The sequence below is a fragment of the Coloeus monedula genome (genome assembly GCF_965178545.1).
Source record: "Coloeus monedula genome assembly, chromosome: 6".
Taxonomy (NCBI): Eukaryota; Metazoa; Chordata; class Aves; order Passeriformes; family Corvidae; genus Coloeus; species Coloeus monedula.
The window spans coordinates 41,016,837-41,035,854 of NC_138786.1; the positions used below are offsets into that span (position 1 = coordinate 41,016,837).

Sequence of the window (19,018 nt, forward strand, 5' to 3'; positions counted from 1 at the left end):
TGAAAAGAGAAGTTTAGCAGATTGAACGGGACCATAAGCTTCCGGCATAATCTTCACCTGTACGGTAACAATCCATGTAAAAAAGGTTACTTGAAGAGGAATCAGGCTGCAGCTGAAGACTGCAGGCCTGGTAGCGATCCCAGCGGAACCGGGGAAAACCCCAAGCACCGAGGTGTGCTGTCTCTGGAGGTGGTGGAAACAGGCGGCCGCGGCCGGTAGCGTTGCCCCGCCCCGCGCTCGCCCCGAGCCCGCGCGGTATTTCCGGCCGGGGCCCGTCACGTCCGGGCGGTGGAGATGCCGGTAAGGCGGGTGTTGGGGGGTGGCCCGGCTGCTCCTGCGGGACTCGCCGACCCCCGTGGGGTGCGGGAGCCCAGCCAGCCGCGGAGTCTCGCGGCCCTCCCGTCCCTCCTGTCCCTGCTGCCGGGACTGCCCCTCACGGCTGTGGCCGGACCCGCGCGCGGGGGCGGGTGGCACCTGCCCCGCCAGGCCTCGGCGCTCCGTCTTGCCCCCGTTCCTCCCCAGGCCTCGCCGGGCTCCTCCCGGCCGGAGCGTGGGCAGCCGGGCCTGGCAGCTCTGGCTCTTGTCCCCGTGGCTCGCTCGGGGCCCGCCCTGTCGGTACGGGCTGACAGGGGCAGCGGGTGGACACGGGAGTATCGCCGGGCCCTGGCTCGCTGCGTGCGGTGGGCTGAGCTACTCTGCGCTCGCTGTGTGTGGCGTCTTGCCCCTTCACGGCAAGTGAAGTTCCGTGCTGCAGTGCTGCTGTCAGGAGTGTGAGAGGAAGGCTTTTAGGTTCTCTTTTTAGCTGATCCAGTATTCTTGTTATTTTTTAATATAGTCGATAGATTGGTAGTTGTGATGGAAGGGGAAAGAACTGTATGTAGTTCACTTTTTTCTCCCATCAGCAGTGTCTGAGTGTTTTCCCGGTAGGCAAGAAAAGCTTCTTCTCTTGTTCCCCTCCTTCTAGCACAAATATCATATGGGTATTTGTGAAATAATTTCTATTTATCTGGGCTCATCAAGAAATTAAATTTCTGATTCTGTGAAATCTCTCTGACTGACAGTTCCTGCTGACAGGTTGTTTGTATATGGTTCCCTTTTATCAATAATTTGGATAATTCCACTGTGTTGTGGGCTGGGAATTCAGCTTCTTCATCTCTTGCATGCTTTACGTGATTTGCAGTTAATCCCGTAAGTTGCCAAAACAAACAAGGCAATTTTCCATTGAAAATTAGTAATTGCAAAGAAAATGTGGTAAATAACATCCTAACACTGTGAAATTAATTTTTAAAGGCTATTTTGTTGATTCAGTTAAAACAGAAATTCAGGACTTCAGTAAATGAGTTTTACTAATACCTCAAAGTATATTTTACAGTTGCATCAACACATGTTTACTTCTGTTTGCTTTGCTCTTGCTTTTCAGCTCCTCTTTCTTTGTATTTCCTTTTTTGTTGTTTTAGGTTAAATTAATTATTTGTGCAACAGAGCTTCTTGCAGAAGGACCACCACACTGGTTTGCACTTAGGAAAATATGAAAATAATCAGGGAGTGTTGTTCTCTCTGAACTGAAAAAAAAAAAAAAAAATCTGTGCCTTGCTGAGAACAGCTGCAGGAGTTGGACACTTGAATCAATGTTATCGGATGAGTTAGAATCCAAACCTGAGGTGAGCAATTATGAACTGCGTTTGGTTCCCAGGAACATTTGTGGGTAACATTTAGAGTTGAATGAGTTTACTCAGATTGCTGCTTACGTACTAATCTTCCAAGTGTTTTCAGTGGCGTCTTCTAATGCTTCCATGCTTTGATTTGAATGGTAAAAAATTAGAAAGTATTGCAGGTTTTTTTTACCTCCTTTCAGCCAGTATTCTTTCCTGTTCTCAGGTTACCTTTTTTTCCCCACTGTTATAGCATTCTTTCTGTTACGAGAATAAAATAAAACAATCTGACTATTTCTTTCCTGCAAACCAAATTGTCTTTACTTGGTTTTGGACAATCTGAATTATTCTGTTAGCATCAGTCAGTCCTGTTTTTCAAAGTACTCGTGTTTCCATTAAGCAGTTGGTGGAAGTGGTAGGCAGCAGCACACAGGGGATCCTGGTTGCTCGGTGTGAGGCTGCTGGACTGTTCTGGGTTCAGCTGGTAGCACAGCTGGGCATAAATTCCAAGGATGTGTGCATGCACAGCTGGCCACAAACACAGATGAAGCATGAAATACACATTATCACATGCACAGGTAAGGCATGAAGAACAATGGTTGGCCAGTGGGCCATAGCTGTGCCCTCGTCACTTGACTCTCATTCACACTCACATTCACACGTCTCTGCCAGGCCTTCTGCCCGGACCCAGGGCTTTTTAGCCAGTTTCTGGCTGGAGTATTTTTGGTTTTTTTCCAGTCTCTGGTAGCTTCCTACTTGCATTAGTCAACTAGAAGCTCACTAGCAGTGGACTCACTTGTGAGTAGAATATTTAGGAATATAAGTTAAGTAGATAGGTGGGACTGCAGCGATCAGGCATAGCAGTGTACTGACTAGCAGCCAGCAAACATATCATTTGAGTCTCTTCTCTCCTCCTTACCCCTGGTTTGTCATTTATCCGCCTTGATTCCTCCTTTGATCCTCCCCCTAAACATAGTACAATAAGATTAACACATCCTGCAGTCCTTTTTATACTGGGTAGTAAGTTTGGCCTGTTGTATGAGACCCATTCTGATAAGCTGTAATAGCTTTGTTTTCTTACCAGTTAAAATTTCTGGTTGAAGCTTTTCAAGGTGTCACTTTAGCAGTGGTTCACTAATCATTTGCTGTGGAGTTCTGAGTTTTGTTACTCTTAACTGTAATGTGCCACATACAAGTGTCTGCAATGTGTTACATTCAACACCACCACCACCTGCTGCCTCTCCTTGCCTTATTTTTCAGGTTGAATGGCCATCTCTGCATTTCCCCACCTAAAGATGCAGGAGTTGTATCACTTAGTGACCTTGCTTTTCCTGGTTTTCAGCTTTACCTCTGCAGACAGCTGAAGTCCTAGAGCAGAGGACATAGTACAACTATGAAGTACCTTTTTGGGGAGTTTACAAATCTTAATTGAATTGTTTTTATTGAGTCTTGTTTCTAGCTCTTTTTCAGTCCATAAGCAATACAGCATGTATCTTAAACTAGTACTCTGGAAAGAATGATGATTACATGCTGGTAATTCATTACAGCCCATGTGATGTGTTAAGGTATTTGTTTCTTAACAGAGCAGCCAAAGCCCTTCCAGTCACACTGTTCAGGAAAAGTAGCTGCAAGTTTGTAGCAGCCCTGAGTAGTCTCAGCATGATCTGCAAAGAATTCCTCTCTTGCCTTGTCATTGATATCTCATATATTCTATAAAATGTTTTCTGAGTTCTGAACAATAAGGTAATTGTTACTTTTGTCTGTGAATGGGTGGATTCCCTTGGATTACTTCTGGCAGCCAAGGATCAGGACAGTTGGAATACTCGTTTCCTCATTCCTCAAATAGGAGCTCTAACTGGGTCTTGTCTTTTGTCAACTTGAGTAAGGTATTTGTTAATTAGGCTTGTTTACATAATAGTCCTATTTCCTCATGGCAGAGTTGCATTTCCTTCCCAGCAAACCCACAATAAGAGTTGGCTGTTTATTCTCCATAAGAAACAGGCCTGGTACATAAAAGCTACAGTGGCAGTTGCAGAGGGCATCCTTTCTGTAGATGCTGTCTTCTAAACCATGTTCCTCTATCTTGATTGAGGCTATTTTATACTAAAAAATTTCATTTATTTCTATATATGCATACTCTCTTTATCTAGTTCTGATTATGGAACTTGAATGTTAAGTTAGTACAATTTTCTACTCCTTTGATGTGAACCTGGTAGATACCCTTTTTACACTTTTCCCAAATAGCAGTTCAAATATCTCTGAAAGTAAATCATGATTTTATATCCTCTGGTGAGCCATGGCACGACAATTCTTATAGCCACAGATGTTTCTTCATATACCCTACCATGTGAGAAATGTATTATGTAAGAGCTAGCTGTATTTGTGTGACATCTAGATAATAACAGTCAAAGCACTATGCCTCTATTGCATAGACTACTTTGCTACTGGTTTTTGTCCCTAAAAAAGCCACCAACATACCATTAAATATTTAATGCATGAGTAGAGGTGAATCCTCCTTTCATAGAAAGTTAGAGTTGCTTGGAGACAGTTTGTATGGACAGGTGGATCTGCTCTTTTTTCTGGACTCCCTGCCCCCAGAGCTATTTAACTATCATTCCTCAGGGAACTGCTAAGATTTGCATTTTGCATGCTTTAAGGCTTCAAGGTGATTTAATACAATTGCAAGTATTTCCAGTCACCTCCACCACACTGGTCCAGTGCAGGGTGCTTTCTGCTCTTGGGGTAACTCTTAGCACAATCAAATGAATTACAGCTCTGTTCTGTAAGTTGCGTTAGTTACTGGAAAGAGGGTGAAGGGAGGTATTTTAGCCTCTCCTGTCTCTCTTCCTCAATGCTTCACAAGGAGAGATGCTTGTGATTTAATTAGTTCCCCAGAGGCTGTATGGGAGGAGGACATCCCAGTTTCTAGGTAACCAGCCTTCTGCCCTGCACCCTTCAGCTCCAGCCCCTCCTTTCTCCTCCCCCTCTGCTAAATTTTCTTTTGACCTCTTTATTTTGTTGTGGTTCACTGGTTAAATTTAGAACAGGAATGGTTTTGATTAAAGACATGGTCCCTGCTGCTCTGAGAATCTAGTCTAGCTGCCCAGCTGTCTAGTGGGAGGATAGGTCTGAGGTTCTGGAGAATGTTCTTACTCTGGCCCTCTCAGCCACCTCTATTTCAGCCAAAGCAGCTGCCTGACACTTCTTGGCTTTTGAATTATCTATTATGGGACACAAACATAAGACAATCCATCCCAGGTGGCCATATTATCATTTGTTTCTGGTTTTGTTGTTTTGTTTGTTTGTTTTTTAAAGGATCTCTACTAGAGATTCTCAGTTCTATAAACAGTTTTTTGGGTGTTTGTTGTGGTTTTTTTTTTTCCTCTCAGGTCAGGGATGTTATTCAAGTCTCTTGGTAACACAAACGTTCTGCACTGCTCGCAGTGATAGACCCTGAGATCATCCTGTCCAACCATTTCTTAACCAGCAGGGATAACAGTTATTTACTTAGTGACAACAGCCAAGAAATATTTTACATTTTTTAATATATTCACTGTCTGCATTATTTACAGAATTTTCAGTTATGTGGCATTTCAGCAGAAGTAGTTAAAGGAGGGTGTATTCAAGAAGGTGATACAGCAAAGCAAAAATCAAGTTCTTTATATCAAGATGCAGCTGAACTTTGCCCTCCAAGGATTATATGTTCTCTTTGTATGATTCCCTGTTGTCCCATAAAAATTCAACCAGATTTGTCTGTCCCATGAAGTTTGAATCTCTTAAGTCAAAGGTGTCCTTTTGCAATATTAAAATCTATTTCAAATTCCAAGGGATGTCTTAGCTGTAGAGTAAAGCCACCTTGCATCTCTTATTGTTCCTTTGGTATTCTGCTAATATTCTGTACATTCAGTTTCCCTAACTATTCCTATTCTGGTGTCCCAAGATGACCTATCTGTTTTGGTTACAAATTCTAGCACTTTGGCCATATTGGATCAATCTCTCCTCCCTATGTAGGGATTCTACAGTCACCATCTCAGGAACATTTACCGCCCATCTGGGGCCTGTTTGTGATGCCAAATGTTATTTGGTTATGGGATCTGTCAAACTGTATCAGCTAGAAGGTTCCTCCCTTCCTGGTCTTTCAGACATGAGACCACTGGACTATTCCCAGGTGGACGCAGAAGTGCACCTGGACCTGAACTGCAGCAATGTGCCTGTGCACACACAGACAGTACAGACATTACGGCTGTGTGGCAGGATAGGGCTTTTACCAGCACACTCAAACACAAATGGCATTCCCGTGGAAAAGAAGTGCCACAAATGGCCTAATCCTGTCCCTACTTATCAGGTAATGAGACTTGAAATTTGCTAGCATATCACACGTGTCCTCCCTTGGCTGACATGCATACTTGTGGTCACGCATCTGTCCAGTCTTTGCCAAACCTTGAGTCCTTCCAGTATCCATCTCCAGGCCCTGGGCTTTTTAATTCAGCCTCTGGCCAGGATCTTGTGTTTTCAGATTGTGGTTTTCTCTATTTCACAGGCTACGCCAGTGAATTTAATCAATGAATGTACTCAGAAACCATTTAGGAGCAAAAAGCATTAGAAAAGATGAGATAGACTCCAGTGGTGATGCAGAGCAGCAACCTGCAGCCTGTTAATGTGGTCAACCCTTATTATCCCCAGTCCCCTTTCTGTTCCCAATAGTTGCTTCTCTCCTATCTACCTTGATCCCTCCCTTTCCTTGCCTGTGGTCCTTCGCCTAAACATCCGTAAGTTTTTCACAGTCCCACTGTCTCCACTTAAGATATCTTAATACATTTTACCCAGTCCCAGAATTTCTCCTGTATTCCATAAGAAGTTTGCTCTTGCTGATGAGATATGTTCTGGTAACCCATGATAACACTGTTCTATTCCTTACAAAGTTTCTGGTTAAATTTTTTTCAAGGTCACACTCAAGTTATTTCTGTACTGGCCCATCCATCAGTGTCCCAGGAGTTCTGGGTCTTTTTACTCTCTCTTATCTGCAGTTTGCTAGAGTTTGTTAGTGTTTGTGTATCTGTGCATTTAATTTATCACCTGTCCTGTTCCTAGATTTCTGTGCTGAATAGCCAATTACCAGATACCCTTATAATTTCCTATTTACTTTCAGCTGCAAAACCATATTACGAGAACCTTAAGAAAGCATGACACAATGTTTGTAATGAGTTCTTTCCTGTATTCCAGTTGCTGTAGTTGTCCACAAAGGTACTTGATTTTGAACAGGAAGGTTTAGGTAAAATCTGTCAAGATAAAACTAACATGAAAACTTTTTATTTTCTCTGAATTATTTGAGTTGGTGATTAGTTTGCTTTAGCTTATGTGAAGGGTTGTTTTTTTTATTCCAGATTTTAATAATGAGCATGATTCATCTCTGTTTGTTTCCTTCTGCTTTTTTTGCCCTCTCATAATTCTCTGTACTAGTTTGTCATTACTTTACAAAGCAAATTAAAAGGATCTCTTTTCTTCTGAGCATCTGTTTGTGGTTGCTGTGTTTTGCTTTTCCCTAGTGGCTTGATGTTGCTAGTAGAAGTGGCTTGAAGTAGAAGGTTTAAAGCAAAGCTTTCTTCTTGTAGGAGGCAAGTTTCATTTAGGTCTTTTTGTATAAAAATAGATGAGTCCGTAAAACAAGTATTTTATGGTGAAGTAAGCAGCAGTAGGGCTCATCAACATGAAAGACAATCCAGTAATTTAGAACTATCTTAATGCTCACAGTTTTTAGGCCCAACTTCTTTTTTTCTGGTTGCCTTGCTCGTTATTCTTAACTTCCTTTTTACTTCTCTTTCTTCTATTTTTTTTTTAATCCTGAATTAGAATGCATGGCCCTGGGGGAGGGACTGTCTCTTACTGCCTGTGTATTTTTTTGACAACATAAAATAGTTCCATCTTCTTACTAGGTCCTCTGGGTAATCTTAGATATAAGATGAAACAATTCTAACCTTTTAAACTGCCATCTGGCTTGTGGCCTAGTTCAAATGGCACATTGCCATCTGAATGACTTCAGGACTTAATTTGTAGCTTCATAATTGTCAGTGATGACAGGCTGCTCCTAGGGGAGGGTGAGCGGGGAGTCAAGGGTGATCCCAGCCCAGGCAGTGCCCTCATTTACCAGGGCACAATCCTGCAGCACCTGAGCATGGAAGGCAGAGACAGGTGCTGGAATCCACAGCCCTCAGCCCTGGATAAGGCAAAGTGATGAACCAGGTCCAGGGTGTATCGAGAGTCCAGGCAGGAGCAGTAGGAGATGGGGCTGGAGACACAGATGCAGTAAAAATCTGAGGTTCATCCAGTGGACAGGGCTTGAGACAGGTAAACATACAGCACAACTCAGGAAGGGAACTGAGATTAAAAGTAGCCCTAGGGAGAGAGTGTGGGTGGGGGGTCCCAGAGGAGACCAATCAGGGCTGTTAAAGCTTCAGGGTTCCTACAGCTGCAACTTTTTGAGGTAAAAGTGTTTGAGAAAGCATCCGTATTTCTAGTATTTTTGTGAGAGGATATAAGCATAGAGAAATCAAAGCACAAAGTACTAAATTTTCTTTACTGTTTCTTTGATTTAACAGACTTTCTCTTGATGTAAGAGAGGCTCAAAAGGCTGGTGTGTGCCACAGGAATAATTTGGAATTGGATGCCAGTAGTTCTGAAAATTAAGTACTAAGACAACCACAACATACAAAATAAGAACAAAATTATCTGTAACTGTTGGGTTTTAATCACAAATATACAATGGGCATATCATGATTTTTTTAGTCTCTTCTGACACTGATGAACCATCTCACTGCACAGACAATTCCATCTGGGCTCTGTGTGAATGCATGCTAAAATGTGTCACAATGAGGGTAGTAGCTTTCGAATAACTATCTTGTACAGTTTCCTTCTAAATGCCAAAGATAAAGGAAGTTTGCTACATACAGTTGTTTGCTAGACAGCAGCAGAATCAGCAGAATGCAGGATCTTTGTCAAGGAGTTTCTTAGAGATAAGGAACTTGAGGTTTAACTTTTTGGTGTATTGTTATTTTCCATACTTCTTTATTCTGTGTTTAAAAAAATCCCTGAGAATGTGAGTAAAGGAGTTAATTTATTTTACAGAACTTACAGGCAAATAAATAGAACCTACATGTGGGTTTTGAGCAGCATTTTGTCTGAAATGTGGAGTATGTATCTTGGTGTGTTACAACTGGCCTCTTTCCATCTTTCTGAAGTTTAAATCCATACAGGGGAGGGATTTGAGACTGTGTTTAAAGAAGCTTGTGCAGTTCACAGAACTTGTTCAGTCCATTGCAAAAGTTGGACTGTGTTATCTCCTTACTCCCAGCAGCACTTGCTTTGTTAAATCAGAATATTTGAATATAGAGTGCTGTGGCACTGGTAACAGAAAAAAGAGAGTCTCATTTCTGGGTCTGCCTTGGAGGCGAAGAGGAATCCAGCGTTATACCTGGTATCAGACAAAAACTTGAGATGTTGTAAAAGGGATAGAATGAGTAAACAAGGCACATGCTTTGTTGCTCTGAACTGGATTAAAAATATGGGAAGACTTTCAGGGGTGAAAAAAGTAATTTCTCTGACTTCCTGTTCCTTTTGAAATGTCAGGTTCCTTTTTTATAACTCAAGTTTTTAGGAGTTAGCCAGAAGTAATTTTCGCCAGAGCTGACTGATGTCAAGGATGGCTAGATCTGCTGGACTGAATGACCTCTCACCTCCTGAGCTCATCAAGAAACATGAGGACAGCTCTTTAATTCTGATATTAGATCCAGCCACTAGTGAGGTTTAGTACCTGTTTGAAAATATGTGCGTGCACACACACTATACAGATGTGACTGGCAACAAACAGATGAACACAGGCTGAGTGCTTGTAGCTTTACCCTCATAAACAGGGGCAGCACGAAATGCCTGATTCTGTGTTCGAGGGTTGCTGCCTGTGGAAAACCTTCATGGATTTTTTTTGGGATATATCCCCACACTTCTCATTTTGCTTGCTAACTAGGCTGGCTTGGAGTTCATTAGCATATGACGCACACTAGAAACTGGTGTGTGCCACTGGAGACCCACTGTAGAGAGCAGGATCACATGGGAAGTAGGTGATGAAGAATGGAGTTTAGTAAGAAGACAGGAGGGAGTGTGAGTTAGGCTGTGCCAGACAAGTGAATTGACCAACTTCCTGCTTATATGCAATGGGCCTCTTTTATCCTTCCCTCTCCATTTTCCTGTCTTTGTTCTGCCCTGATCCATCTTGATCCTTTCCTTTTCCTTACTTTGGCTTTTCCCTTAAACAACACCTATTAACTCCTGTACAATCCCCCCAAATCTTTTGTCCAGTCCCAAATTCCTCCCCAGGGAATGCATCTCAGTTTAAGTCCTACACTTGTTAGTGCAATAGGCCCCCTTCTTTTGTGTAGTATTTTGGAGAGGGTTCCTTCTGTTAATCCCCTTAGTGGGTGGGTTGGTTGTCTATCTTTGATGGCTTTAGGAGTAGCTGATTTGGATGGGTAAGGCTGTCTCTCTTCTCCCCCTTGTCATCCCAACATTGTTTCTCTGATTGTTATCTGATTATTTTGAGTAGCCATATGATAGACATCTTTGTAACTAGTCTTTTGATTGCTTTTTTTGATTTAGAAAAGGCCAACTGTCAGTTAAGTATTTGAAGACAATGATTTAAAAAAATACCTGTACCAAAGGCTGAGCATGGAAAACATTTACTTGAAAGGTTAGACCATAGTAAAGTATCAAGCAGTAAAACATTAATTAAAAAGAAATGTAGCCTAACTAGACTTACTCTGCAACGATCTAGAGCTGTTTATTAAATGCTAAAGAAATGAGAATTTTATAGGTATTTCAGAGATGACAAAGACAAACAATTCTTTCCTTGTATTAATGTAAGTTGAAAAGCTTTCATTTATATCTGTGTATATTTGTGGTATTATATTCAATGTCTCCTACAAGACAGTCCTGGCTACTGGATTGACTGGATTTAGCACCTTTTTAAATGATTTGTGCTGCTCTTGACCTAATCTTCAGTATGTTTTTTCAGCTGCTGGTTCAGTTTGTTCAAAATACTTCTATTCCACTGGGACAAGGACTGGTGGAATCAGAACCAAAAGACATCACCTGTCTCTCTCTGCTTCCTGTTACTGAGACCTCAGAATGCAACAGACTCATGTTGCCAGGTAAATTCTGTGTGACAGATCTTTGTGATCCTGCCCTTCATACAGCTGTCTTTACTTCAGCACTCTGATCCCACTGTCTCTTGCTGATAAGACATTGCAGGGATGGAGGAGCAATTTCAGCAGAGTGACTGAATCTTCTCATTTAATAGTGAAGTCTGACTAGTTAGAAACTTCCTTCTCCCTTCTCTCTCAAGTTCTGGGGGTTTTTTCCTAGAAAAATAACTTCATAGGTATCTTTTAGTCTATAGTGTATTTATACTTTTATTTACTCTGGTTTCACTTTTCCTCATTAGATGATGAAAGAGATCTCACTTCTCCAAGTCACACTAATTCTTCCAAAGATGTTTCTTCATCTGCTGTCTTGAGAAGTCTCCAGGTAAATGTAGGCCCTGATGGAGAGGAAACAAGGGCACAGAATGTACAGAAACCAGCTGAACTTCTGTCAACTCCAGAAACTTCTAGCTTATTGCAAGACCTCCAGCCCAGTGACAGCACTTCATTCATTCTTCTCAACCTAACAAGAGCAGGTAATTGTCCTTCTGTTTGTCATCTGGCTGGATATGTCTCAGCAGAATGCAGGAAATACAAGTACAACTCTGTCCCTGCTGCTTATGAAGAGGAAAGGTCATGAAATTTGCTGGGCATTATTGGATATTTTAGGAGTGTTTAGTCATCAACATCTTTCTACAATGTAGCGGTCAGTGGAGACTTTTTCAGGGCAGCTATTTCATCCATGCTATGAACACTAATCTCTGAGAAGCAAAGTAAATTTCCCTCTGTTACATTATTGTTCACAAATTTGTCTTTTCTAGGGCTGGGGTCTCCTGCAGAGCACTTGGTGTTTGTTCAAGATGAAGCAGAAGATTCTGGCAATGACTTTCTCTCTCATGATAGCACAGACAGCAGTACCCCATGGTTCCTACGAGTGCAAGAATTGGCCCATGACAGTTTAATTGCTGCCACTCGGGCACAGCTCGCAAAGAATGCCAAAGCAAGCAATAATGGTAGGAGAACCCCAGATTGTGTCTCAAAAGTTGAATGTTCCATACAAGACCCCTAGTTTCATGTTGTTTTTTCTTCTAATTCTCTTTTGCTTTGTATCAGTTATGACATCTTCAAATCATCAGTGACAGAATTATACAGGACAATTATGCTTCTTTTCTTCAAAATAATTAGGCTTCTCATTTTTTCTCAGGGAATGAACTCTAGTAGAACCATCTGTTCATTGTAGCCTACTAGTTCTCCAGGACATGTAAAGAATATCTTTTTTCTGACTGCAGCTGCTTGGTTTTCAGCTTTCATTTTAACTTTTAAGAGCCTATTTTTAATATGTACCGTAAGTTATACTTTTTTTTTAGCTCCACTGAGTTTGGAGATCAGTTTTCTGGAGAATACATAATTGGATTTAGTCACATTCTTTCCAACTTAATTATTTTAATAAATAATTGCAAGCAAATGCAGTATCTTATTTTAGCTAAGGTGTTTTTAGCTAATAGGTGATGGTTGGCTGATAATTAAAATTGATTATTTGATATTGTATAGAGACCATTTTTACAATTTCTGGTGCATTGGCTTTCTATTCTTTGTGATAAGCCTTGTCTGGTGGCAGCTGATCTGATCCAGATGGCTTGTTTGGAATAGTTTATGGGCCTGGTAAGGTTTCAAGTCTGTGTCTGATCCCTGTTACAGGCTAGGCAGCAGCATGTTGGACATGCTAAACAGTTAGTAGCCAGATACCTGATTTACAGTCCTGTATCATACATGATGCTGTTTTTTCTATTAAATTTGACACATTATAGTAATCTGTATATTTTTTAGATTTTGGTGGGCTTTTTTTTTTCCCAGGTGAAAATGTTCATCTTTGCACAGGAGATGGGCAGCCAAAAGATTCAAGCCCCATTCCTCATTTATCTCGTGTGGAAAGGAAGCTGAAGTGCACAGTTGAGGGCTGTGATCGGACATTTGTATGGCCAGCTCACTTCAAGTATCATCTGAAAACACACCGGTGAGCAGAATGAAGCTATTTGTTGTTATGGCCTTGAAAAAATGTGTTCTGTATTTGAAATAATGTTATGTTTTGACATTGACAAGCTGTGAAAACCTGGCATTATTCTTATAACTACTACATCTGTTGAGTGCTTTAAGTCTATTATGCTGAAAAACTTGGATTAGATTTAGATAATTTTTGCAGGTCCTTGTTATGTTTGGTTTAGAATCTTTGTATTTTAACAGATACTCATATTTAATAAAAGAAACAAGTCAACTGTTCACTAAAAAAAGCATTGCAGTAGCTGGTAATGAAACAGCTTTTTGTTGCTTTCCAGAAATGACCGCTCCTTCACCTGCCCAGCAGAAGGTTGTGGAAAAAGTTTCTACGTCTTGCAGAGGCTGAAGGTGCACATGAGAATTCACAATGGTGAAAAACCCTTTGTGTGCACAGAACTGGGCTGTGGTAAACAGTTCACAACAGCTGGAAATCTGAAGAACCACCTACGAATTCACACTGGTGTGTTTTAGACCTCACCTATTTGTGGTCTGCTGAGGTGGGGTCTTTCCTGAGGAATAAACCACTTCCTCCTCTGTCCTCAAACTATTGAAAATCTTATGTTGTTTACCTCTGCCCTCCATTAATGTCCATTTTCTGTCAATTCACATTGATCTATAAGTCAGGTAAATCAGGTGCTTATTTCTTTTACTACCCTGTATAATTTCACACAGGTTTTACCCTTCAAATACTGTGTGGTGATGCTGTATTCTGCTCAGACACATACTCTGAAGATTCCCTTCCAGTTGTGTGATGGAGGAAGGGGTGTGTGGAGCTAGACTGTTACCAACAGAATAGTTAGTGAACATGACTTCTGTAATTGTGTTCTGTAAAGAGGTTATTTTACATTCCTGAAAGGCTCAATAGCTTAGATAGTAGGAGCTGTACTGACATCTGCATGACTGACTAGCTTGTGTTACCTATGCTGCTTGTAGAATGACTACATTTGGGACATACAGGGAAATGAGGAATGCAGTGGAATGAGTAGCAAAGAAAAGTAGAAAAAAGCATTAATTAGAAGACAGCATTTTGGTGTACAAACTGCTCTGTTTGTGCTAATGCTAATTTGGGATGTTACTGTATGCTGGAGCCTGTGTACTCTCAATTCATGCTCAGCTTTTTATAGTAAATAAAACAAGAACCTTTATTTCATAGTGCTGTATTTTATACATGGTTTGTTTATGATATCTTCTCTGGAGAATATGATCCTGCCTTGTCAGTATTTTTAGAAGTTGGTGTAGCAGCCAAAGTGCTTTAGGTGTTTTTGTACTAGAAAGTTGTTTGAGAGAGGCACACAAGTTACTGCTGAAATGCCTAGCAATTTAATAGTGACCAGCAATTTAATTAATGACCAGCAAAGTTCATACTGAATATTCTGGTGGTTTTGTTCGTTTAGTTTTTTAAGCCTCAGGGTTATCACAACACTCAAACAAATGGCCCAGTTCAAGCTTCTTGGAATATTGTTAGAGATTCCCTGATGGCCTCGGAAGTAGCATTGTATTACAGTTGATTAATGTTTCAAAATAACCTTGACAAGTGTGAGAGAACAAGGCCTCCCTGATAAAATGAAATTACAGATTATGTGGGTCACCAGCAGCTGTTTGTGCCTTCTGCCTTACTTAAACACGACCGTATGGTATGTGGTTTGTAGATACACATGGGAAAAGGCTGCTATTTTAAAGTGTGTGCAGTCTAGCTAGAACACATGGTTTGGGGGCAGATGTTGGGATGTAGTTAAAAATTGTATATACCAATAATAAAATTTTGAATGTGTAGTAACAGCAGCATTTTTTTTTTTTTTTTGCATTTTTCTTTTGCACTTAAAGCTCCCAGCCAAGGTGCAGATAAAGTTAATAGGCCCAGCTGATACATGCACAATCCTCCCTGATAGAGTGAGCATTCTGCAACCAACAGAGTAGTAGCTTCTGGAAGAGTAAATAATAACTTTCTAAGCTGCAAATGGATCATGTGCAATTAAGAGTTTGATCAGACCAAAGGTGTTATGAAACTGCGGGTGTAAATAGATCTAGGGTGTCTTACAGATGGAACTGTGGGCTGTTACTTAGGTCAATGGTAGTTTTCCAAAATTTTAAAGATTTGTAGCAAGCCAGAAAGTACAATCAGGGTTTGAGACTCTGCTACATATTTCAGCTTTGTAACACCAACTGGAACATGCTGTGTTGATCCTTTTTGCTCACAGCTGTCAAATGCTATTGTAGATAAGACGCTAATAAATGAGCTGTAGGGAGAAGACTTCTAAGGCAAAGTCACAGTAGAAACACCTTTAAAAATAGGTTTACTGTGAAAGAACTATGTATGTGTTGTACAATAAAATAGTTAAAATAGCTTGCTTAACCTCCTGTGGTCTCGCTATTACTCTTGTACAGGGGTCCAGTTAAGGACTTGAAATTATAATGTTAAACATGGTATATTGAGTACTTTAGTGGGATGTTGTAGGCAAAAGTTATGTCTAGCTTTATTAAGAGAGTGTTCAGAACAGATTAATTTTATTACACTGCTTGAGTGTAGTAACCTCCCAGTTTATCATAATTTAAATAAATCAAAAATAGCTGTGATACAGATTTCAGTCCATGAGTACAATCTGGGCCTTAAATTACAGTTCCTCCACACATAAATATAATTGACTGACCTCTCTTACAGGATTTTGGCAAGTTCAGCCTGATCTGAAATAAAGTATAGAATCTGATAGGAAGGGAAATACAGTTAATGGGATTTTTGGCACTGAGAGGCAGAAAGGGAGCAGGATCCTGTGCGTATGTGGAACAGAGCTGGTTGTTGAAAACTGCAAATAGAAGATACATCATAGATCAAGTGGTTTTATATTACTCTGTTAGTATGTACATACTTGGAATATTATCTAGAAACAGTGGTCCCTTGCTTCATTTTCAGTGAATGATAGTCTAAGAATATTTAAAAATAATCCCACTGTCTCCTGTAGTGAAGAGAATGCTGCTAAAAGCCTTAGAAAGCTTAGGAAGGATGTGTAATTTCCATGGAACTCTGATACATGTAAGGCTGAAAGGGAGAATGGAGTAGAGATGTCCAAGCTGTTCTCAGGGACTTGGGCAATCAGATTAAGTTGTCATCCCAAAATCTAAGAACTTACTTTTCCCTTGTAGGGGAAAAACCCTTTCTGTGTCAGGCACAGGGATGTGGTCGCTCCTTTGCTGAGTACTCCAGCCTTCGGAAACATTTGGTTGTCCACTCAGGTAAGAGTATTCATCTGACATTCTGTGATCTGTCTGAGAAGAGACCTTTATTGTAGCACTTTAATTTGATTTCCTTAAGGAAAATCCTGGTTTCTACAGAACTTATGGTCATAGTGTTTTGTGGTGTCCATAGTCTGTACTCTTTAATCTTTTAGGTTTCTATTTCTAAATTCAAATTACATTTTAAAAATTATTTTTAAAATTGTTTCTAAAATGTCATGAGGTTGAATATCTTTTTCATAGCTGCCATTTGCTTATTTAAAAGAGACTCTAGCGTCTCTGTATATTAGCCACAGCCATTTGAATCTGAAATCTTGCAAGTGGGTTTGTGCCATAGGTAGGGTTTTCCTTTATTTTTTTCCTACTATGTACTTGTAATTGGACAAAGGTTTAGGTCGAAATGTATTTCACAAGTGTTTCAAAGGTTCTGCCTTCTGTTTTGATTGATTTATCTTAAATATCACCAGCACAATGAAAATGGTATGTTTGGGGAATGGGAGATTTTATTTGGGTAATAACATTTGGGATTGAATTCTTCAAGCTTGGCTTTTATGCCATTGAGCCAAGAAGTATGGACAGCATGCTTGTATTGTGAAAATGGTGAACTGCTCTGTAAAATGGAAATCCTTCCACAGTGAGAAGTCATCATCAAATCTCTCCTCAGTAATGTAAACCAGATGCTGCAATTCATTGTGTGATGGCAGGAGAGAGCTTCCTTGCCTCTGGTCGTTTTATTCTATGTGTGGGACATCAAGTATTTCCGTATCAATGACTAAATGATTTCAAATAACTTGTTCCCTCTCATCAATCCAACTTGAAGACTTTGTTACTCTTCAGACTTGAGTTTTCCAACAACTGCCAATACTGATATCTAAACCTCTTCTGTTCTAGAAGCTTATGGCCCTCCAGGAGATGAAAATATTTCTCATTTGGTTTCTACTGATAAGTTAGCACCAGTGGGGTTAACAGCCATTTCAAAACTGTTGTTAGTTTCTTAGTTGATGAGGTCTTTTTTCCCGATTTAGTAATTCTTGGGATATTTCTTCCCCCTTTGACTCCAAGGAGTGAAGCCCCATCAGTGCCAAATTTGTGGGAAGACATTTTCCCAGAGTGGTAGCAGAAATGTGCATATGAGGAAACACCACTCCCGAATTGGAACAGCTGGCAGCAGGGAGCGAGAACAGCCAGGTAAAGAAGGGAGCACACTCACTCTGGGGGAAAAGTGCAGGAAAAAAATTAGTGGATGGTCAAAGAAAAGGAAATATGTTTGTCCTGAAAATATGAGACCACAAGTCAGTAAGAAACAAAAGTCTGTTCCTCTTGGAGATGAGGACTGGTTACCCTCCTCGTTTCTAGGACAGAAGACAAAGGTCTATTCTTGTATTGCAGTCAAGGGGCAGATATGTTTATTGCTTTCAAAATCAATATGAATCTAATTGGGGGGTTTTTATGTGGATTTTTTTCCCCTTGATTATGTATTCTTGTTGCAAGCAGCCTGGGTTTTTACACAATGTGAATTATTTAAAGAGAAAGCCAATCCTGCATAGTAGAACTTACCATAGTAAGGTTCAAAATATAAATATTTTCCATCCATTGGAGCACTGGATGCCCAAAGAGTAGGAATAGATAAAGTAGGTGTCTAGGGAAGAAGTCAATATGACTTGATTTGGGGCAGGGATTGTATCTTATATTGCAGTGTCATTGCATCATGAGAATTTTCTTTTACCCTTTTTTTTCACAATAGAGTCACTGATGGGCAGCAGTTTGCTGGAAGAATCGACAGTGCATAGTAAGAATCTCATCTCCATTAACTCTCAGCCCAGCCTTGGTGTTGAGTCTCTGCACCTGCCAGACACTGAGTCTATTATTGGAGTAGAAGAGGGTGAGACCAGCTGCTCTTTTTTCCGCCCTCTTATATGTGGTGACTGAGATGGGATTGATCATTCGTCCTTGAAGCTCACCATGTTGCAGTGGGATGAATGAACATTGCTTTAACTGTGCACAGAGGGGTGGGTAGATAGTGGATGAATCCTAAAACTGGAGTTGGAGAAGATCTGCTGGACCAAGTTTCTCTCTTGCAGAGCTTAAAAGGTGAAGTCTGCTGCTTAGGTGTCACTTAGCCCATGTTGTGGAACGCCATTTCAAAACTGCTTATGCAGTCCATCTCCTAAAGCCTAAAAGTGTTTGTTTTGCTGGAGCACCTAGGAGCCCCAGCTAAGGACCAGGACCTCATTGTGCTAGGCACTGTTCAAAAATTCAGTATCTTGAGCAACAGGCCTTCCTTCCACCCTTTACCTTCAGAGACTATATTCTAATACATCTCACTGTCAGAAGCTGACTTACTATATGAAATAAATGTACTACTTGATATCATTTGGTTATATTTGCTGTGTTCTGTTCCTGCTTTTCCCAGTCATTTTTCTCCAAAATTTGTTTGGTATATCAAACTCTTTAAATGAGTCTACCACATGGTGTTTTGAATTTTTTGTTAACTTAAAGGCTTTCTTCAGAACTGGCATTACTGAGAATGCAGAGTTTTGCTAAGGTACCACGTGTCTGTGATAGCCTCTATGCAAAGAGAATGCCTAGAGTTTATATTGCTCGCTAGCTGAATGGAAAGGTAGTGCTGCTGCTGGTACAGGTGTTGTAACCTGGAGGTTTCTGCAGAAGCTCCACCAGGTACCTGGGAATCAAAGTCTGATGCAGTTTGGCTGCCACCTTGGCAATTCATGGGAGATGCTCCAGTGAGGTGTCTTCTTTTCTACAGTATTTTTGTAGGTTAGCTGAACAGCCTGCAGATCCTGTAACTGAATATAACCAAATATTTTCATAAAATGCAAAGATCTAGAACCACAATTGAAACTCTTTATTTCCATACCACTTTTGAGACATATT

General features: G+C 40.6%; 1 protein-coding gene across 2 annotated transcripts; it reads left to right on the forward strand.

The window, feature by feature from the left end:
- The first annotated feature begins 276 nt into the window (after positions 1 to 276).
- ZNF410 (zinc finger protein 410) lies at positions 277 to 18,480 on the forward strand. 2 transcript variants are annotated; one of them, XM_082283242.1, is made up of 10 exons: positions 277 to 300; positions 1,458 to 1,661; positions 10,714 to 10,849; positions 11,143 to 11,376; positions 11,662 to 11,853; positions 12,695 to 12,854; positions 13,174 to 13,355; positions 16,034 to 16,123; positions 17,186 to 17,311; positions 17,868 to 18,480. In XM_082283242.1, the coding sequence occupies exons 2-10, from the start codon at positions 1,629 to 1,631 to the stop codon at positions 18,050 to 18,052; spliced, it is 1,338 nt and encodes a 445-aa protein (XP_082139368.1). In that variant the 5' UTR covers positions 277 to 300; positions 1,458 to 1,628; the 3' UTR covers positions 18,053 to 18,480. The 2 variants fall into 2 exon arrangements, with proteins under 2 accessions (XP_082139368.1, XP_082139369.1); XM_082283243.1 differs by having other exon boundaries at positions 12,719 to 12,854.
- Positions 18,481 to 19,018: the final 538 nt, after the last annotated feature.